General features: G+C 39.4%; 1 protein-coding gene across 4 annotated transcripts in view; it reads left to right on the top strand.

Annotated features, from left to right (window-relative positions):
• LOC122092726 (two pore calcium channel protein 1A) overlaps positions 1-17017 on the top strand; it is a 111882-nt gene that overhangs the window by 73603 nt on the left and 21262 nt on the right. For all 4 annotated transcript variants that reach the window (XM_042662967.1, XM_042662966.1, XM_042662965.1 and 1 more), the window contains 2 exons: positions 13197-13261; positions 13596-13686. In XM_042662967.1, the coding sequence (XP_042518901.1) occupies positions 13197-13261; positions 13596-13686 (156 nt within the window). The remainder of the gene's footprint in view (positions 1-13196; positions 13262-13595; positions 13687-17017) is intronic.

Here is a 17017-nt window from a genome sequence, read left to right as displayed (position 1 = left end):
CTTCCCCACTAGACTTTGGTATTTATCTGCATCAACAAGGGAAGGGCCACAATCCTCTCCTAGCTTATGATTCTACTCAATAGGAGAACCTGTCGGTTTACAACCCAGAATTCCTGTTTCTTTCAACTAATCTAGAATAAATTTTCTCTGGCATACATTGATTCCCCTCATAGACCTTGACACTTCAATACCCAAGATATATTTCAAGTGCCCTAGATCCTTGATCTCAAACTGTTTAGCCAAATAAGCTTTCATTCTAGTTATCTCCTTATTATCATCTCCAGTTACCACAATATCATCAACATACACAATCAGTGTTGTGATGGTGCCATTACCTCTCTGGGTAAATAATGTGTGGTCAGCTTGACTCTGGAAATATCCATTTTTCATAATAGCTTGTCTGAACCTCTCAAACCAAGCCTTTGGTGACTGCTTAAGATCATAAAGTGCCTTTTTCAGGAGACACATCTTACCATCGGCTGAAGGAAACTTGAAGCCAGGAGGGGGCTACATATACACTTCCTCCTCTAAATCTCCATAGAGGAAAGCATTCTTCACATCTAATTGATATAAGGGCCAATCTCTGTTTGCTACCATAGATAAAAGAACCCTTATCGTGTTATGTTTGGCCACAGGAGAAAAGGTCTCCTGATAATCAATTCCATACACTTGACTATACCCCTTGGCCACTAATTTTGCCTTGTACCTCTCAATAGCACCATCTGGTCGGTACTTGATCATATAGACCCATTTGCATCCAACTGGGATTCTCACCTTGGGAAGGTCAACCAGTTTCCAGGTACAGTTTTTCTCAAGAGCCATCATTTCCTTTGACATGGTTTGTTTCCACGTAGGATCTGACATAGCCTCAATAACAATTGTGGGAATGAAAGCAGAAGTAAGAGCAATTGTAAAATTAACACTTGTAGGAGAGAGAGCATCATAGGAAACAAACTAGGCTATGGGATTAGTACAAGCTCTCTTACCCTTATGAACAACATTAGGAAGATCCAACTCCAAATGAGGAGAGGAGATGTTACCTAACTGAGGAAGGGGAAGCTCAGGATGTGGATTCAAAGAGGACTCTTGGTAGGTCTTCTTTGTCTTTGTGTACACAATAACAGGTGCCTTCTCTATACAAGGTTCATCCACAATACGAAAATCATCCACCTCTTTATTTTTACCAATATCCAAGGAAAAAGGAGTAAGAGGTAATGGGGTAAGAAATGGAATGGCATCAACAGCCTTTTCACTTTCATTTCCATTCTCCCCTTAAAGAAGATGCTGAAGAGGTGCAAAGTAAGGGATAGACTCAAGAAATGTGACATCTTTGGAAAGAAATCGCCTGCGAGAAGAGGGGTGATAATACTTGTAGCCTTTGGTGGTGGAAGAATTCCCAAGGAAGAGGCATTTTAGAGCCTTCGATCGAGTTTGGTGCGCGAAGATTTGTTAACATGCACATAACAAACACAACCAAACACTTTGGGAGGAAGAATGAAAGCAAAAGACTGAGGAGATAAGAGTGCAATTGGGTTTTGAGACCCAAGAATTTTGTTAGGCATATGATTGATGAGGAAAGTTGCAGCAAGAATAGCTTCAGACCAAAAAGTTTTAGGAACATGCATACCAAATAAAAGACTTCTACCAACTTCTAACAAATGGTGATTTTTCATCTCAGCTACTCCATTCTGTTGGGGTGTATCAACACAAGCAAGCTGGTGGATAATACCATTGTCAATAAGAAAGTCTTATAGACTACCATACATGTACTCCCCTCCTTTATCAGACTGGACAATTTTGATCCTGGTTTCAAATTAGGTATGGACCATTTGATAGAAGTCTTTCAAGGCATCATAATCATCACTTTTATGCTTCATAAGAATGGTCCAAGTACAACGAGAAAAATCATCCACAAATGAAACAAAATAGCGATGGCCAAACAAGGAGGTAGTGGGACAAGGTCCCCAAACATTAGTATGCACAATATGAAAAGGAACAACAAATCTATTACCATGATAGGGATAAGATGAACGATAATGTTTTACAAAAGTACATGGTTCACAATGAAATACATGAGTAGAAGAAAAAGATGTAAACAAATGAGGTAACTATTTCCTCATAACAACAAAAGATGGATGTCCCAAATGCCGATGCCAAAGCATCACAAAGTCTATAGAGCTAGCATCACTACGGCCACATGCATAGGACTGTGGTGTAGGTAAAAAAGGTAACTGCGGCTCAAGACGGTATAGGTCGCCCTCCTGACGTCCACTGCCAATAATACTTTTCGTCCCAAATCTTGAAAAAGGCAATAAGAAGGAAAAAATGTGATAACAATTCAAGGTTTTAGTTGAAGTGCTCACAGACAATAGGTTCAAGGTAAGGTTAGGGACATAAAGAACAGAAGCAAGTGAAATGGAAGAGGTAATGGGAATACTACCTTTACTAGATATAGAAGTGAAAGTACCATCAGCTACTCGGACCTTATCCTACTAGAGCAAATGGAGTAGGAGTCATAGTAATGGGACGTACCAGTCATGTGGTTAGTGGCACCAAAGTCAGTGACCCACAATGGAGCTGTGGAAGGTGCAGAGGTGGTGACATGAATAGCAGAAGCTGAGGCATCCTGTGAGGTAAACGGGCTATCAAGGTGAGACATGAACCGACGAAGCACTGCAACATCATCCCAAGAGGAGTTGGCATCTGTCTGTGCGGGGCCTCTAGTATAAGTCTGTCATAGTAGCATGGGTTGTAGCCCCTCCTCTGTGACCACCACATGTGCCAGTAGATCCACCACGTGTACTAGGACGGCTATGAAGGACCCAACACCTCTCTCTAGTGTGGCCAAGTTTTTCACAATGATAACACTGCCGTCTATCCCTGTCATCTCCACGGGATGGCCCTTGACCTCAGCCTCCACGCCATTCTCTGTGAGTAGTAGAGGAAAGAGCAGAGGGCTCAAATGAAGGTGTAGAATCCATGGCAACTCTCCTGGTTTCCTCAGGAGGTAGCTATATGAGTAGGTAGGGGTGACTAGCCCAAAATTTGTATCTGGATTTGCTCATATTCTGAATTCAGCCCACCTAGAAGAATCAGAACACGCTCTTTTTCAAAAGGTCTATAGACCTTGGCTTCATCATTAGGATTGGTCAAATAAAGATCTTGGTAATGATCATACTCCTCCCAGAGTCCTATAACAGTATTATAGTAGTCAGAAACGGACTTAGTCCCCTGCTTTATAGAGAGTGCCTGCTAAAGAAGCTTGTAGACCTTGACAGAGTCGCCTACCCTGTCATAGGTCCTAGAGACACTATCCCAAATATCCTTGGTAGTTCCCTTATAAATCTGCTATCTCAGGTTTTATGGAGAAAAGTAGCCAAGTCATGACAGTGGAGTTTGCATTTTCCCATTTCTAGTACCATGGGTCTGCGACAACGGGAGCCTTGATAGCCCCAGTAATATACCCTAGCTTCTTTATACTCCGCAGAGATAGCTTCACAAAATGTGACCAATCCAAGTAATTGGTACTATCCAACTTCACAAGAGAAATCTGGGTGTTAGGATTTTCGAAGACAATCAAACTGAAGTTGGTACTACTCAACCCACTTGATATAGTTTCGAGGGGTTCTGTGAAATCAGACATAATGTAAGGATGCCCTTAAAAAACAGAATCTAAGGGGGAATCCAAAGCAAGGGGGAACACCAGCCCCAAAAAAGCCTTCTCGGAACTAAAAAAAAAAGGAAGAGCAAGCTAATAAACTATAGAGACTTGATGCAAAGCCAATAAAAAACCACTTCAACTATGGAGCTTCATCCAACAACCACACACAAGCATCATATGAGGGAGAACATCTAGCAAACACAACCAATACATATTCTACCATCCATTTCAGACCATATAGTCTTGAAAAAAAACAAAAAAAACAAAAATTGGCGATACTTGCCAGCAAATAGGAACTAGAGGAGTGCTCCAATAGCACACAAAATCAGGGAGCGAGGCTTGGGGAGTCAAATATAGACTCCTGGGCGATTCATTTGAGCTATTCTACTCTCCCAACCCAACATAGATGAGAGATAAAAAGGAAATCGAACCAGGGAGAGGCATAATGTTGTGGTGGGCTTCTCCTCTCCGTGTGAGCTCCAATCTGTGTTTGTAGCCTTCAAATCTCCCCCCAAGTGCCTTTAACTTGTTTCTACAACTCCATTAGGCTTTCTTGTATATTTTCTTACATAGTATAGCCTCTAATGCACCCCTCTTTCTTTTAGGCTTCCAAAAGAGACTTAAAGAATGGAACAAGGAAGATTAGTCGACTCTCAAACCTTTGTACAACTCTGATATCAAGTTAGAAATAAGAAGTACGAAGGTTAGAGATGAGGGAAGAAGATGGAAGAGAGGAAGGGAGAAGAAGGAGAATTACATATTCCTCCCTAAGGGAGATTCTATCCGTTGGGACTTCATTTCTAAAATTCTTCTCCAAATGTCTTTTTCCCCATCTTTCGTTCATTAGATTCACTTATGCATCTCCTCTCTAAATTTTCAATTCTCATCAATGGTAGCCATATTGGGTACTTCCTTGCTTCTGTTGGCATTAGGCAAGGATGCCCCCTTTCCCTTTTCTCTCTTGTCTTTGAGGTCCTATCATATTCCATCCAATTTTTAGTCGACCTCCACCTCATCTCTCCCAATCCTAAATGTAAGGCCCTTATGCTCACTGACCTCTCGCTGATGACCTCATAATCTTTTCCGAAGTTAACCCAAGTCCATCTCCTCTTTCATGTCCTCTCTCCGCCTTTTTGAATCCCTCTGTGGCCTTTGCATCAACCTCCTTAAATCCAACATCTTCCTCTCAAGTGTGTCGGATTCTCGCCAAGAGCATCTCTTGGCCATATCAGGATTCTCCTTGGGCTCCCTCCCGGTCAAGTACTTGGGGCTTCCCCTCATCTCCTCCAGACTTTCTACTTACTATTGTTCCCCATCAAGAAAAAGCTTCAGCTGTGGAAAGGAAAGCTCCTTTTCTTACGCTGGTTGTCTTGTCCTCATCAAGTCTGTCCTCTAATCTCTGTACCTTTATTGGTCTGGCATTTTCACCCTCCCCTCTATTGCCAAAGCCATTGACTCCCTTCTCCGCTCCTTCCTCTAGAAAGGTGTCGAATCCTCCAAATTCCTCCACCCATCAGTTGGTCTAAAGTCTGCCCTAAGGCTGAAGGTGGCCTAGGCCTGAAAACAATAATAGGCATCAACTCTGTCGGCATCCTTAAGCTTATCTGGAAGATTGTCTCCAAGCACCGCACATTTGTGTCTCTTGAATCTACTCCTCCCCCCTTAAAAATGACTTCCTTTGGTCCGTTGTGCCCTCCTCTGGTGCCTCCTTTATCTGGCGCACTATTCTCTCCTCTAGGCCCATTGCTTTGAATGGTCTCTCCTATGTTATTGGCAGTGGTTCTTCCACCTGCCTTTGGCTCAATTCTTGGCATCCTTCAGTTGTCCTCGCCAATTTGGTCCCTCCCAAAGCTATCTACTCCTCTGGGCTTCCCAGATCTTTTAAGGTGTCTTCTATCCTCTCCCCTAATGGCTGGTCCCCCCCCCCTCCCACTCCTCCCTCCTCTCCGATCTTTAGTTTGCCCTTCCACCCATCCCCCCGGGCACCGTAGAAGGGACGATAAGATCATTTGGTCACCCTCCTGTACGGGCTCCTTCACTTCGGCCGTTGCTTGGGAATTTATTTGTACCAAAACTCTGCTTGTTCCTTGGCATAAAACTGTCTGGTTTAAAGGCCATATCCCTTGCCATAGTTTCACTGTCTAGCATGCTCTCCAAATGCCTCCCTATCCAATCCTTCCTCATCCATCGACACATCCAGGTCCCTCTGTCCTACTGGTTGTGTTGGAATGGTTCTGAGGATGCTTACCACATATTCTTCTCTTGTCCCTTGTCCCTTGTCCCTTCTCCTCTTCTATCTAGAAGGAGGCTCTCAGATCCATTTGGCCATCTTATAGAACCCCCCTCCCTTTGTCTAGAGAGTGGATATGGATTGATATAACTTTTGACGGTTCCACCATTTGTGACACTATAGGGAAGCTCACCTTTGTAGAAACTATCAGCCATATCTGGATGGAACGCAATCTCCGAAGATGGACTTCGGATTCCTGCTCTTAGTGGTGTCAAAACCTAGCCCGAACCAATAAAACCGACCGATAAAATCCAAACTGAACCAAACCAAACCGACCAATAACCAAACCGAAACGAAATCGAATGAAACCGATAAAAAATAAATGATTATAAGAATATAAATTGGTGAATTGACTATCCATTTTTTACAATATTAGTGAGCAAATTTTTTATTGTTAGGGGAATTATTACAAATCATTGAATATTAAGTTATGAATAGAGAAATTGATTTGTAAATTGTTATAATGCTTCTATTGATTTTCTTGATCACTATACAAAACTAGTTGAAAAGTCAAATGAATGATTGGATATTAGGATTCATTTTGTGATTTCAATATTACTTATCTTCTTAGTAATTTGTTATCCATTGGTTTCAATATTAGTTATTTTTCCCTTACAACGATAAACCATGATTTAATCATAAATTTAAAGTGTTTTTTTGTCAAATCTTGTCACTATGAGTCATGAATGCAAGATTTCATTATAGTTCAAACCCAATAATAAACCGATCTAAACCGGTATTAACCCGATATTGAAAAACCAAAATGAACCGAAACTAAATCAGACCAAAACCAAAACCGATCGAAAATCAAAGTTCCTTAATGGATTGGTTTTGGTCTCCCTCAATCCTAGACCAAAACCGATTCAACCCGACCAAAACCAAACCGAACTGAACCAACCAATTGACTCCCTTACCCGCTCTTTTGACCAGATTTGGAAAGCCATGTTTTTCGATGTCATCTCTAAGATTGGTTCCATCCATCACAGTTCGGTTCGTCATGCCCCAAGGAATAGGCTTATTGTTGTTTCCTTGGGCATCCCCTCCATCTCACCCCCCCAACAATTGATGTTCCCCCTTTTTTGATATCTTAATGTAAGACTAGAATCACAAGTGATCCTATTCCTAGGCAGGATCTGAAATTCTGGCTGAATAGAGAAGATGTCCTCCAATAGACTTGGTTCTAGCTCTCAAACACTCTTTCACAGCAAACATATAAAAAGAAAATAAGAAAAGAAAGAGAATTCGATGGAGGGTTGAGAAGGGGGAATAAGAATTTGTGAATGTGCATCTCAACCTTAGGTTTAGGCATCTCACCCAACAGCATCCCATGGCACAACAGCATAAGCCATATTTTTTTACAAACAACAATCAACAATCATAACCTTATCGCAACTTAATGGCAGCTACATGGATCCAAGATAGGAATAGGATTATAAAGAGACAACATAAGTAGGGTGAGTTGAGGTGAGGTACAAAATAGGTAAACGTATAAGTCAAAGCATCACAGGAACATGCCCTATAAGGGGTTGACAACTCGGGTCCTTATTCTCCACAAAACTCTATCCATGGCCATACTACGATGTAACCCTACCATATGCATATCTCTTCTTACCACTTCGTCAATAGTCATTTTGGGCCTGCCTTACCTTTTTTGGCTCTATCCTATTGAATCTGATTGCTCTTCCTCATTCGGGCATCCATGGGTTTCCGTTGGATATGACCATACCACCTCAACCGATTCTCATGGAGCTTGTCTTGGATAGGGGCGATTCCCACATCACTTCTAATGCAATCATTCCTTGCTCTATCTCTCTTAGTCTTGCCATACAACATCCTCAGCATTCTCATCTCCTCTACACTCAATTTATTCAAATTACTCTTCTTGACTGCCCAACACTTTGCTCCATAGGTCATAGCTGGTAGTATCACTGTTCGATAAAATTTTCCCTTGAGTTTGATAGGCACCCATTTGTCACATAAAACTCCCGACAGACCTCTCCATCTCATCCATCTCACTTTAATTCTGTGGGCAACATCATCCTCTATATCACCCTCTTTACTAATGACGGATCCCAGGTGTCTAAAACAGTTACTCGAAGGTAGTTCCCGATCTCCTAGTTTCACTACTCCATCCCCTCCACTAGTTTGGATGAAGTGGCACATCATATATTCTTTCTTTGTTGTACTTACCATAAAACCTTTGGACTCTAAACACAATCTCCATAGTTCCAGTTTAGTATTAATCCCTTCCACTGTTTCATCTATCAGAACATTATCATCAGCGAATAGCATACACCATTGGACTGGTTCTTGGATGTGCTTGTTTAGATCATCTATAATAAGTGCAAACAAATAAGGACTTAATATTGATCCTTGATGTAACCCAATCGAAACCGGGAATTCATTACTTTGTCACTCGGTCGTTTTGACACTCGTCACCGCTCCCTCATACATGTCTTTAATAATATCCACAGTTATTCACGCCACTTCTCTTCTCTAGGACATGCCAAATGAGCTCTCTCGGTACTCTGTCATAGGCTTTCTCTAGGTCAATAAAGACCATATGAGGGTCCTTTTTGTGGGCTCTAAATATTTCCATAAGCCTCTGAAGAAGGTAAATAGCTTTTGTAGTGGATCTCCCTGGCATAAGGCCAAATTGATTCATTGTTACCTTAGTTTCCTCTCTTAGATGAGCTCCAATAGCCTTTTCCCATAGCTTCATAGTATGACTCATTAGTTTCCTCCCTGGCATATTTTTTTGTTTAACTCAAATCTGTCTTCTTATTATAATTGATGGGCTTTAAATAGCCTTACATTGCTTGGACACAAAGACATAATAAAAAAGGAAACTAATGCTGGAAATAAAACCTTCTAATTTAACTTCTAACTTGTTGACCAAGTAAAAGTAAATTAGAAACTGACAACTAATGATTAAAGGGAAACTAAGCTAAGTTACAAAATAAAAACTTCTTTGATTAATAAAATAGGAAACTAACTAGCTCACTAAGAAAATAGAAACTAACTAAAGTTAACTAAATAGGAAACTAAAAATAGAAGAATTTGTCCTCCTCCAAATGTCCTTCCCAACTTCTTTTGTCCACTGGGTTCACTTTGTATCTCATCCTCCCGATTCTCTGTCTTAGTGAATGGTAGTCCAGCCGGGTACTTCCACTTTTGTCGAGGTATCCGCCAAGGATGTCCCCTTTCTCCTCTCCTCTTCTCTCCTCCCTATCCTTGGAAATCCTCTCCCTCTCCATTTAATCTGCCACTGATCTTTATCTCATATCCCCCCATCCCTAAATGCAAATCCCTTCTCTCTCATTTAGCTTTTGCCGATGACATGATCTTTTCCAAGGCTGATCCCCTCTCCATCACCAACATCATGTCCACTCTACGCTCCTTTGAATCTCTATCGTGCCTCAGCATTAAACTCTTCAAATCTAACATCTTCCTCTCTGGTGTGACCCCTGATATCCAAAACATCCTTTCTGGAATCTTGGGTTTTCTGCTGGGATCCCTACCTATCAAATACTTGGGACTCCCTCTCCTTTCCTCTAGGCTTTTTTGCCATCATTGTACCCCTTGCTTGATCTTCTCCGAAAAAAGCTCCAACTTTAGAAGGGAAAACTCTCTTTTGCCAGCCGTCTTGCCCTAATCAGGTCGGTCCTCCAGTCTATGTACCTCTATTGGACCGGCACCTTTGTCCTTCCTGCCTCGGTAACTAAATCCATTGAAAGACTCCTTTACTCCTTCCTTTGGAAGGGCTTTGATTCTTCCAATTTCCTTTGGCCCCTTAGCTGGAAGATGGTTTGCCTTCCCATATTCGAAGGAGGTCTAGGAATCCGGAGAATTAAATAGGCCAATTTTTTGGGAATCCTCAAGCTCAGCTGGAAAATCATTTCCAAGCATAAAAGCATTTGGGTTGACTGGATCTACTCCGGGTTGCTTAAGCTTAACTCTCTTTGGACGTTCCCTCTCACTTCCGATGCCTCATGGATTTGGAGGAAGATCCTTAGTCATTGGCTTATTGCCCTTCTAACCATCTCCTTCTCCATTGGCAATGGTAGGACCACTTCTCTTTGAAGGACCCTTGGTATCCTTAGGGCATCTTGTCTCACCTGATCTCTCACAGAACCATCTATTTTTCCGGACTCCTTGCCAACGCTTTTGTTTCCTCTATCCTTTCTCCAAATGGCTAGCCCCCTCCCTCCTATTCCCCCACCCTCTCCTTAATCTCTGGTCCTCCCTCCCTCCTCTTCCCCCTAGCCATCGAGGCAGGGAAGATAAATGCATCTGGCTCCCCTTCCCAAATGGGATCTTCTCCTCAACCTCTGCTTGGTCCTTCATTCGTACCTCTTCCCAGGTGGTCCTATGACATAAGCTAGTCTGGTTCAAAGGCCGTATTTCTTGCCAAAGCTTCATTTTATGGGGTTGTCTGTCCAATTATCTCCCTACCTAATCATTCCTCATCCACCACCATATCCCCGCCAACCCTTCATGCTGCCTCTGTTCCCAGGTTAGCGAGGACATCCCCCACTTTTTCTTCTCCTATCCCTTCGCTCACATTGTTTGGAAATCTGTCCTTGCCAAGTGCTGGCCGACTAGGAGATCCATCGAATTGGATAGATATGACCTTCACTGGTATTACAATCTGTGACACTGTCGGTAAATTGGCTTTTTGTGCTACCATTAACCACCTCTCGATGGAGCGTAACATTCGTAGATGGATCTCTAAATTTCGGTCTCCGAATAAGATTTGGAAAACTATCTACTTTGATGTTACTTCCAAAGATTATGCCCTCCATGCTCATCTTGTCCCTAATTTCCTTAGGAACACCCACATTGTAACTTCATGGAACCTGCAGGTTGATCTCATCCCACCACCTCTTGATGGCTCTTTAGTCCCCCCCCCCCCTCTTTTGTTGTTATCCCCTTAGGCTTTGATGTATTGTTCTGGTTCTAATTTTGCTTTCCCTTGGGTTGGCTTCTCCTTGTTGGCTTAAGCCTTCCCTTCCCCCCTTTCCCCTATACATTCTTCTTCTCTTGGTAATGAATTATTCATTCACCCCAAAAAAAAAAAAAGGAGAATTTGAAACAAAGTACTGTTCACATGAACAGTAACAGTGTTTCATGAACAATGTTTTCTGCTGTGTTACTGTTCATGTGAACAGTGTTTTCTGGCTCTTGTTTTTCTCTTCATCTTCAAGCTTTGATTTGCATCATATCCCCCTCCTTTTAGTTTGGCCCTCTGGCCTTTGAGCTCTTGGGCTTTGCACTCCATGGGGCTGCCTGCCCCCCCCCCCTCCTCCATGCCCATTAGTTAACCTTCCAGTTTGTCCCCCAACAATAATTATTAATTCCCTTTGTGTCCCATTTTCTTTATTGTTCCAAGTTTACCCTTTGGCCTTAGCTTGTGCTATATACAATTGGATTTCAACTAAATTACGGTTCTGCCGTTAACCCTTGTTATTGCCTATTGTATACTTGGATGGGTCCATACCGAATCCAATTGGATAATTTTTTTACCTGGGTTCTGTGTCAGTTCGGGATTGCCTGACGTAATTACAAAATTGCCACTGGGCCTACATATTTGTCATATTATTTCTATGGTGGGCCCTCTATCACATCAGTTTTGATTGCTTTTTTTTTTTTTTTTTTTTTTTTTTTTGGGATAATTGGTACTTGCATGACGTGTTGGTTGGAGATTATTTTATTGGGATTTATTTGTGGCTGCTCTTGCTTGTGGGATTATTTCTTACGCTTATCCTTGGAGATGTTGATTATTGGAAATTATGTGTCCATGTGTAATGCTAGTATGCTACATGTGAGGGGAGATTGGAGATTATCATCTACTCAAATCAAGTCATTAGTTGAAGATTAATTATAAGTATTGTTCACTGTTTGTGACATCTACTCATGTCCCAACAAAAATTTTATGATGTATGAAGATGGTATTTGACAACCATGCAATGTATCTGGTCTATAAGTGTCCTTCTCCCTTTGTATATTCTTCCTCCTAGTAATGAATTTTTTATTCATCAAAAAAAAAAAAAAAAAAAAGGCATATGTTATCTTCTTAAAACGTCATAATATTTATTTTTTGGTACTGAAAACAAGTCATAATAATAGCCATAACAAAAGAATGATAGCCACTAGCCATTAATCAAATCCGGTGAAAATATCTCCAGATAGAGATGCTTTGAGAGCTAATATTCAATTCAGATTTCCTATTTCTGAAAGATATTAGGTCATTTAGGTATAAACGGTTGAAACTTGACTGGAATTTCTAAAACCATGACACACATAACAATTTTGCTCTATTAAGATCGAGACTAAGAAATCTGAGTAATTTCTAAAATCATGACACTAATTAACAAATTTCTTTAATTCAATTGGTTTTAAAAGTTCTGAAAATTTGACGGCTATATAGGATCTATGCCAATAGATTAGGGAAACAATGTGCAACACAGGCAGAATCCACTTCCTTTTGGGCCTTAGTTGACAGCCCTGTTTTGTTGGCAGACTGTCTGCCCTTTCTTTATATTATCTCTTATGCTTTGGAAGAAGTAAACTTGGTATCCTCTGCTTTACCAAGGCTACAAGTGTTTCCTGTCCGAGAGCGGCCCTGTGCCCAGACATAGGGGCTGCTTTCGAACAGGAAACTTTGTCCCTTAATATTTTGTGGCATATTCAACTTCTCCTTCTCTTCTATTTTCTTCCATGTGCAATTTGACATTAGCCTACGTGAAAATGTTTATGGATGATAGTTTCCTAATTGGCCATAACCACCAATGAACAGTTAATTGATTCGTTTGACCTGATTCTTGATTCACAGAAGAATAATTCAGGAAATAAGGTGAATCAAACAAATGGAATCTGGTCCACTGTCTATAAGGGCTCATATCCATCTTCATCATGGATCTTAAGAAGTTAAGTTCATGAATCTCACCAATCAAGTTAAGAAATTTGAAAGTGGACCTTGTTAACTGGCAGATTGATCTCCCAAACATTGCAAATTGATGTACCTAGCTGGGTGAACTGATAGTGAGTCTTCTAAGGGTACTTTAATTCACTAGCTATTTATGAATGACAGAATCAATGGGTGAAACCAATCAAAATGCAAATCTATTAACTATGGCATAAACACTTCCGATGCTTGGACATGAAATGGGAATTGGAACTTTCCCATGTCCCAGCTATTCAATGAAGGATACGTTTCTCTAATATTTTGTTTCTGTTCTGTAGATCTTTGGTGGGATCGTCAACTCTGGAAATACTAATTTGGAAGGAACAGATCTGTATGAAAATGAGTATCCTTTTGCCTTGATAATATTATCTTCCATACATATCTGGTGCCTGAGTAACGGTATTAGATTAACAATTATCCTACAATGGAATTTCGTTTGGATCTTCCTATTTTAGGTGATCAATAACAGTACCCCCTCCCAGACCCTGCTGTAGCTGGAGACTCGTGCACTGGGTTGCTCTTTTAGAATAATAGCACATTTCACCAGGAAAGGTCTATTATTTGCCCCCCCTGGCTTATATTGTGGACCATATTTTTCCTTGTTCATTGCTTGTGTAGTTTTATTTATATTTAATTGGAATTACCTGTTCATAAGCTAATTTTCTTGACAAAGTCAGCTATTTACTTTTCAATTTTAATGACTACCCAAATGGGATGGTGACGCTTTTCAATTTGCTAGTGATGAACAACTGGCAAGTGTGGATGGAGGTACTAAAAACGTCTCATGCTTTTGTCTTATGTGATTGTGTAATTTATTTATTTACTTCTTGTTTGAAGATAAAGCTACTTTACAACGTTAGCATGTACAGATCGTGTCGATCCTTTTCCTGAATGGTTTCTTCTTCTTTTTTCTCTTAAATGTGAATATGGACTCACTACTTTTTCTAGGCATTCTCTTGTTTGTCGACTATTGGCAGTTGTTGTTGTCTTTCATCAGTAATGTTAAGACTTGAGAGTATTGTTATTATGCTATTCCTACCACAGGAACAAGGTTCTAGATCTCGCCGAGATCTTGTATTTTTTTGGCGGTTGTCTCGCTGGTTGATCTCGGTGGGCATATGGCCTTTGTAGCTTCTGAAACTATGTATTTATCCTATTTTAGTCATTCTAAATATAATGGAAACATCAGTTTTTAAAAAATCAAACTCAAAATGATACTTTGACATTGTACCATATATAAGTAGTCGGCGAGTTTTCGAACCCTTCATCTAGTATGATATATTCATCAATCCACCTTCCACAATCAACATTCTGACACAACATAATCATTAGACTATAAAAGCCACAATTTCTAATTACTATTGCTGATTGATGAGTCACAAACATTGAAAATTTGTAATGCCATAAAATAAGCGACAATTAACATAACAAGTAACAACATAGCTGCATAAAGTACATAACATAGATATACTGATATAGTAAACAGCTAGACATTTAGATTACATCCTAGAGACCAAGACTCTTAGTATTGAAATGCTACTTCAACCTAGTGGCACCACCAAAATTTATCATTTTCTTACAATACCTACACTTTTTATTTTTTTATTTTTTTATTTTTTATTTTTTTTTTTTTATTTTTTTTTTTTGTCATCTGACATTGGATCTCCATATAAACATGCAATATCTCCACCTTCACTGGTAGACATTGTGCTCCAACTTCAACACTATTACATAAAAGTCTTTGTGCATGAATTAGTAACTATTCAAAATCAACATTATATTAATGAATGCATGGTATTAACAGCTATTCAATAGCATATAGCTATTACATATTAATTCCATACTTTTTATAATTTTTTCTTAATTTTAAATCAAATTTTTTATTAATGATAATATCATAGTTAGTAATAAAGTATAGTATAATGCAACTAAGAACGCCATTTTCATTTCAAAATATACGAACAATAATTACACTATATTAAAATAATTTTCCACACAAAACAGAATTTTTTTTTCATATTTTTTTTATTTTTCTGTAATTATTTAATATAAATTATATATTTCAGAAATTAATTAATTTATTGACTAAAAAAAAATGGACACCATCCTTTGGTGACCAACTTATAAAAGTTGAGTACCAAACATCATATATAAATCATATTTTTTCAATTTTTTTTTGCAAGAAAAACATTATTTAAACAGAAAAATAAAAAATTAATTTAAAAACAGAAATAATGTTTTTTCTTCCTTAAATCTATAGATCACACATAAAAAAATTGACGGTAAGAAACAAGATTTGATGATGCTTCTATGAAAAATATGGGTTTGGGAAAAAAATTTTACCTTATAAAGTGTTCTTGAGGAGAAAAGCCACCACCAAGGTGGAAGATCTTTGCTTCAAAGCTACTAACGGTGCAGATCTATAAGAAAAAAACACCAAATCCATAGATTTTCGGTGTTTTTCTCAAAAAAAAAGGGTTTTAGAGGAGAAATTAGAGAGCTCTAGGCAAAACCATCGAGATTTCTCACCTCAAGAGTCGAAACCATGCTTTATATGCATGGGTTGGACAAAAAAATAATTGAAACATGACCGACACGAGATATGGGTCGAGATCTCACCAAGATCTCGAAATCTCGCTCAAAATTTGGTCCTATTTTCACCTCGCCTCTGATGCCAACTCGCCTTTTTGAAAAAATGAGATCTCACCGAGATCTTAAACCATGCACAGGAGTATTTGGGGTATATGATTTTGGTTTAAAAGTGTGTCAGGCGCAAGGATTAAAGTATCAGTATCGGTATCGGTCATCGTATCGATCAGCTAAATTTTAGATATGTATCAGAGGGTATTGTATCATATCGTATCAGAAACACGCTAAGACATGCTAAAGATCAAGGTTTAAAGTATCGGTATTAGTCCCTGTATCGGTTGGCTAAATTTAAAATATGTATCGGAGGGGTATCGTATCATATCGTATCAGAGATAATATAAACCATGACTCAGGCATACACTTGTCTTTACTTGAAGTTATTATGGTAATATAATTCATCATAGGCCTTAATTGGACATATTGCCTAAATCGTGAGTTAGTTTCATCCCAAGCTGGCGGCTCTCTCTCTCTCTCTCTCTCATTCTCTTTGCATTGCTAACAGCCTAACACTGGTTTCCTGTGTTTGATATTGTTTCATGGTATCATGGTACGTTTAATCAGTGTTTGCCATCTTCTCTTTCTTTTCTTTGATAGACTCTACTTATGGTTTTCCCATGTGGTGTGCATCCATCTATTGCTGCAATTTTCTATTACGAGAACCTAGTTTATATCAATGAAAAACTAGGGTTTCATTTGTGAATGCTATCTACATGAAGTAGATTTCCTGCAAAAGAGATTTCATGGAGTTAGCCAACAACATTAGGTTAACTGGTTTCATATTCTGGCGGTACCTTGTTTTATGGGTTTTGTTGGATGAATCAAGATTTCTTGGTATTCTTAATTTGGCCCTCAGTTTCATCCGCGTTTGTAGGGCATTATTTTGTGGCCCCCCTCCAATTCTTGCTGACTGTGCACCCCTTAGTTATTTACAGTTATCAGCTCTCTTGTGTGGTCACCTTGGTGTATTCGTTTCATGAGGCCTAGTTTTAACTTTTACTCCATTCTTTTTTTTTTTTTTTTTTTTTGGATGAATAAAAAATTCATTACCAAAGGAAAGAGAAGAGTGGGGGTGGGGAAAACAAACAATACGACAAAGTGTATCAGTTTGCTGCTATTACTGTAGATCATTCTGCCTCTGAACTAGGTTTTCGTTCCTATCTTAGGCTACAGGAGCAATGTCGATTGAACCAAGGATATTGAACTAGGGTCGATTAATTATCTGCTTTTCTGATTGCTGCTGTTGGTGCTCAGTTGAAGACTGAAGATTTATTTCCTTGTTTATGGGTATTGATTTGTGCTGCTAATGCTATCGTTCAGGGAGTGATCAAATTCATACCCCTAGTTTCCTTGGACTTTTTTTTTTTTTTTTTTGCCTTTCTAGTTAACCCTTTGGCCATACGTTACTCCCAATACATGGTTTTCTTATTTTATCTCTTTAATTTCCAATATT

The sequence above is a fragment of the Macadamia integrifolia genome, chromosome 11 (assembly GCF_013358625.1).
Source record: "Macadamia integrifolia cultivar HAES 741 chromosome 11, SCU_Mint_v3, whole genome shotgun sequence".
NCBI lineage: Eukaryota > Viridiplantae > Streptophyta > Magnoliopsida > Proteales > Proteaceae > Macadamia > Macadamia integrifolia.
This window is presented reverse-complemented; position numbering and strand designations above follow the sequence as displayed.